The sequence below is a fragment of the Octopus bimaculoides genome, chromosome 9 (genome assembly GCF_001194135.2).
Source record: "Octopus bimaculoides isolate UCB-OBI-ISO-001 chromosome 9, ASM119413v2, whole genome shotgun sequence".
Lineage (NCBI taxonomy): Eukaryota > Metazoa > Mollusca > Cephalopoda > Octopoda > Octopodidae > Octopus > Octopus bimaculoides.
Genome location: NC_068989.1, coordinates 78719299 through 78724391, shown reverse-complemented (window position 1 = coordinate 78724391; position 5093 = coordinate 78719299). Strand labels below are relative to the sequence as shown.

Below are 5093 nucleotides of genomic sequence, written 5' to 3'. Positions count from 1 at the left end.
TATATATATATATATATTTATCCAGAATCACATGAGATGCGGGGGAGGAGAAAAAAATAGTAATTCAGTGAAGGAGAAGTAGTGAGAGTAATAGCCCTGACTGAGATGGAGTGAGAGAAAGGAAGGGGTGATAGATGAATAAGGAAGGAAGGGGTGAAAAATAAAATCAGCGTTTCAACTCTGTGTGAGTATATGTGTATATGTGTGCGTGTACAAAGGAAGCATGTGAATGTTTGTACGTGTGATTATTATGTACCTTATTTATATATAAAATACTACAATTAGCCATCGTTATTGATGGCACGGGGTCAGCTAGTGTTAAATATGATTGTACACAACTATACTAGCCATTATTATTTTGAAATGGAGTTGGTGTCTTTTTTTTTCCCAGCTTTGTAGGTTTGGGCAAATAAAGTGCCGCCTCAACCCACAAGGCACAGTGCCACTGCTGCTGCTGCTGATGATGATATTTAGGAGGATTTTTTTTTTGTCAAACTGGGTTTGTTGAGTGACAGTGAAGTCCTTCTTTAAACCCGTTGCTCCCCTTGGAGCATAGGCCATCAGCGATTTTTCTCCGTTGTTCTTGACTGTGGACTGTCTTCTCTGATTCACTCCAGTTGGACCCCTGCTTTTCCAGCTCTGCCTTTATATCCTGTGTATGTTTCCTTGAGAGAAGTCTTCCCTCAACCAGGTCTTACTAGCTTTGAATTTTCATTCATGCTTCTGCAATTTTGCTTGTCTCTAGGTAGGTTACGTCGACCCTATACAAACTTGTTTTAACCCCTGGAAAGAGGTGGTCCATATTAAGTCTGGCCTGTTGTACTCTTTTGCCCCAACTTTCTCTCATTCTTTCTTGAGTAACGCTGCGATGGACTGGTGTCCTATCCAGCTGGCGGGGGGGGGGCATATACGCCATAGAAACTGGGACACCAGGCCCATGAGCCTGGCTAGGCTTTGAAAGGGCGAAAAAAAAAAACAAAAAAAAACATATATACGACTAGGTAGACTTATGTGGTGTGTGAATGACACTTACATATCTCGGCCAATGACCCCAACTGACAAAACCCAGTTCTGATGATGTGATGTAAACCATTGTGCATTCAGACAGTAAATTAACACGCTTGCTCAACCTCTTGCAGATAGCAAACCAAGCTCCCAAAGTTTCATTCGGTGGAATCGAACCCGAAACCACATGGCTGTGAAGAAGCAAATTTCTTACCACACAGCCACGCATGCGCCTTAGATTAATACATAAAAGATGGAATTATCACTGCTTTGATATAAGACCTGCTTCATCAGAGCTGACCCAGGACTCAACAATAACAATAAGAATCATACCAACAACAACATTTTCTCATTGATTCAGGCAGCTGCTAAGGCCAATGACAAAACAACAAAAAGCATTCTTGGTGATGGATTGCAAAGTGTTGTTTGTTCAATAAATAGATCAACATCTCATCAATCCAGCCAGCTACTGCTGTTGATGTTCCTTAGTAAATCAAGTTATACCGTGTTATCCACATATATCAAGAACCACTGTATCACTGGCCTGCTCTATTTATATACCTGCGTATGTATTTATTGGACTGTTGCATGATTGTATGTTGGAGAAGCAGAGTAGTTTCCTGTAGACATTGATGCAAATATATTTTATCACGTAGCACAAATAAACACTGATAGATAGATATTTGTGTATATTGTTAGAAGTAATTTATTCCTTTCCTTTTTTTTCTCTTTTTCTACTTATTCTTTTTGCTATTTTTTTTTTTGTGTGTGTGTGATTTTCCAACAAGTCATTAGGAACCTAAGTGGAGGCGCAGTGGCCCAGTGGTTAGGGCAGCAGACTCACGGTCATAGGATCGCGGTTTCGATTCCCAGACCGAGCATTGTGAGTGTTTATTGAGCGAAAACACCTAAAGCTCCACGAGGCTCTGTCAGGGTGTAGTGGCGAGCCCTGCTGTATTCTTTCACCACAACTTTCTCTCACTCTTACTTCCTGTTTCTGTTGTGTCTGTAATTCAAAGGGTCAGCCTTGTCACACTGTGTCACGCTAAATATCCCCGAGAACTACGTTAAGGGTACACATGTCCGTGGAGTGCTCAGCCACTTGCATGTTAATTTCATGAGCAGGCTGTTCCGTTGATTGGATCAACTGGAACCCTCGTCGTCGTAAGCAATGGAGTGCCAGCAACATTAGGAACCTAAGCTCACAGGGTACAGACTTGTACATGTGTGAATATGAAGTTTACATTTGAAAAATACATGGTTTCCATGTTCAATTCCCAGTGAGTGGCACCTTCAGCGAGTTTTTTCAAGCCATAACCTCTGGTTGACCATTGACCAATATTCCGTGCATGAAATGTAATAGATTGAAATTGTACTGAAACCTTTTATGTGTGTATGAATCTTGGTGTGTATATATGTGTGTGTGCATATGTATGCATACATGGGGCGGTTGGTGTTATGAAGGGCATCCAGCCATAAATATCCCATGCCAAAACAGACACTGAAGCCTGGTGCAGTCTTCTGCCTATCTAGCTCCTGTCAGACTATCCAACCCATGCCAGCAGGAAGGAGAATGGGCTGTGTCAGCAATGGGCTGGCACTCCCTGTTTCCAGTTGAGTGGCCTGGAGCAATATAAATTGACATGCATGGTTCTTGAACACAGCATACCTCCTATTCCAGGAATTGAACTCACAATTCTAATACTTTGACCACATGGCCATGCGATCAATGGATAATGTAATAGATAATATTCTTGGATGTCCAACCGTTCCATGAGACCTTTATTTAAAAGAGACCTCCTCTCCATAACTAACCGTGTGTGTGTGTGTGTGTGTGTGTGTGTGTGTGTATGTGTGTCTATATGTGGTGGTTGCCTATTGCTCCCTCACACTCTGTTGCAACCACCCCCACCTGTTCACTTCTGGTCCCTCTGGTCCATCCACTTCTACACACCTTATACCTTGATGGTCTACTGTGATCTCCTCCCATTAGCATTATTTTTGCCATATCTCAGTTACACCCTGAACACTTCTCTTCTAAAATGTGAGCTGTCATGTAGCTCCTATACACTAAGGAATCTGTTCTACTCTGGTCCCGTATACGGTCCCTTCTACTCTGTTCTACTCTGTCCCCCGCATCTTGTAGCATAAAGCCACTCTCTTGGGGTTCGTAGTCTTGTAAACTGCACAGTGATCTCACTAGAGCTGGTGGCATGAAAAAAACACCAAATACCGGCTGTAAAGTGGTTGGTGTTAAGGACGGGTATCCAGCTGTAGAAACTATTTCAAAGAAGACACTGGAGCACAATGCAGTTCTTGAGCCCACTGGACCCTGTCAAACTGTCCAACCTGTGCCAGCATAGAGCTTGAACTTTAATTAATGATGATGGTGGTGGTGGTGGTGTTGGTGTTGGTGGTATGGTGGTGGTGGTGGTGGTGGTGGTGGTGGTGTTGGTGGTGGCAGTGTATATCAGCAAAAAGGGTAAACATGAATTCTGTCAAATGAAGACCCTTGCTATATTTGTTTGACTGTGTTAATCTGTTGTTCACCAACTGATCGATTGCGACCCTGAAATATATATAGAAATTTGCCATTTGGATTGTTTTCTTTCTTTCTTTTGGTGATAGTAGCAGTGGTGGAGGAGGAGGAGGTGGTGGTGGTGGTGGTGGTGGTGAAACACATGCTTATATTACTCTGGGTGCAGTGTTTTACCTTGTAAAATTTAGCATGTTTTTTGTTCTATTTTATTTCATTTTATTTTGTTTTTGTTGATTTAACCCGTTTCTCTTTTACTTTTCAGAGCCAGCTCCGCGACGTTACGATGACGATGACATTGAGGAACCTACTACTCCAGAACGCCGTCCAAGTATCTTTGACAGTACCCTGCTTCAGGCCATGGATGATATTATAGCCACGCCGGACGTCATCCATGAGAGTATTGTGAAGCCAGATAACTTTTCTGAGGAAACCCTCAAAATGATGAACCGGTTCAATGAAAAGCAGAAGAAGGGCACCATTGATGTTTGGTGGCTCTTTGATGATGGAGGTATTCACATATGTCTGCCTGTCTTTCCGTGCGTGTATTTGTGTGTGTATCTCTATGTCTGTTTGTCTATTTCTCAGTATTTGTCTACCCCTGTCTTTACGTCTTTTTTTTTCTGTCTTTCTGTGTGTCAGTACACATATTTGTCTGTTTCCACCTCTCCCTCTCTCATCTTCATCATCATCATTTAACATCTGCTCTCTATTCTGGCATGGGTTAGATGGGTTGACAGGATCTGATGAGCTGGAGGGCTACACCGGGTTCCAGTCTGATTTGGCATGGTTTCTACAGCTGGATGCCCTTCCTAATATCAACCACTCCAGGAGTGTAATGGGTGCTTTTACGTGCCATTTACATGTCACCAGCACAAAGACCACAACTACCATTCATGGGTGGGTGCCTCTTACATGGCACCATCAATGACCATGTCTATGATTCATGGGTGGGTGCCGTTTACATGGCACAGGCAACAACCATGGCTACAATGCACGGGTATCATTTACATGGCACCACCAACTACCACGATTCCCAGGTGCCAATTTACATGGCACCGTCATTGACTATGACTACGATGCAGGGCTGTCATGCAAATCTGTTGCTACCTGCTTGTCTCTGTCTGTCTGTTCTTCTCTCTATCTAAGTTTACTTTTGCCTGTCTGTCTGTATATGCAAGTCTCTTGCCCTGTCTGTCTGTGTGTCTTTCTCTATGTGTGTACATATGTTTTGACCCATCAGTCTGGGTCTTTTCAAGTACATTGATAAAGATGTCTCTCAACAGATTTTTAGTGCCTAGTTCTTTCTTCCCCAAACATCGGATTGTACAAGTCCCTACCTATCATGCATGTATTTTTTTTCCTTCTCTGCGAATGACAACAGGTAACCTAAACTGTGTTGATGCTCTATTCAGCATTTAAACACACTAATCAGCTTATACTTATTTCTCCAAATTGTTTACCATTATTATATATATATATATATATATATATATATATATATATATGATGTCCAACCCATGCCAGTATGGAAGGTAAACATTAAATGATG

The 5093-nt window shown here is 42.2% G+C and overlaps 1 protein-coding gene across 1 annotated transcript in view; it reads left to right on the top strand.

Annotated features, from left to right (window-relative positions):
* LOC106879978 (solute carrier family 12 member 2) overlaps positions 1–5093 on the top strand; it is a 46631-nt gene that overhangs the window by 30973 nt on the left and 10565 nt on the right. The window contains exon 3 of the mRNA XM_052970803.1: positions 3807–4052. Within this exon, the coding sequence (XP_052826763.1) occupies positions 3807–4052 (246 nt within the window). The remainder of the gene's footprint in view (positions 1–3806; positions 4053–5093) is intronic.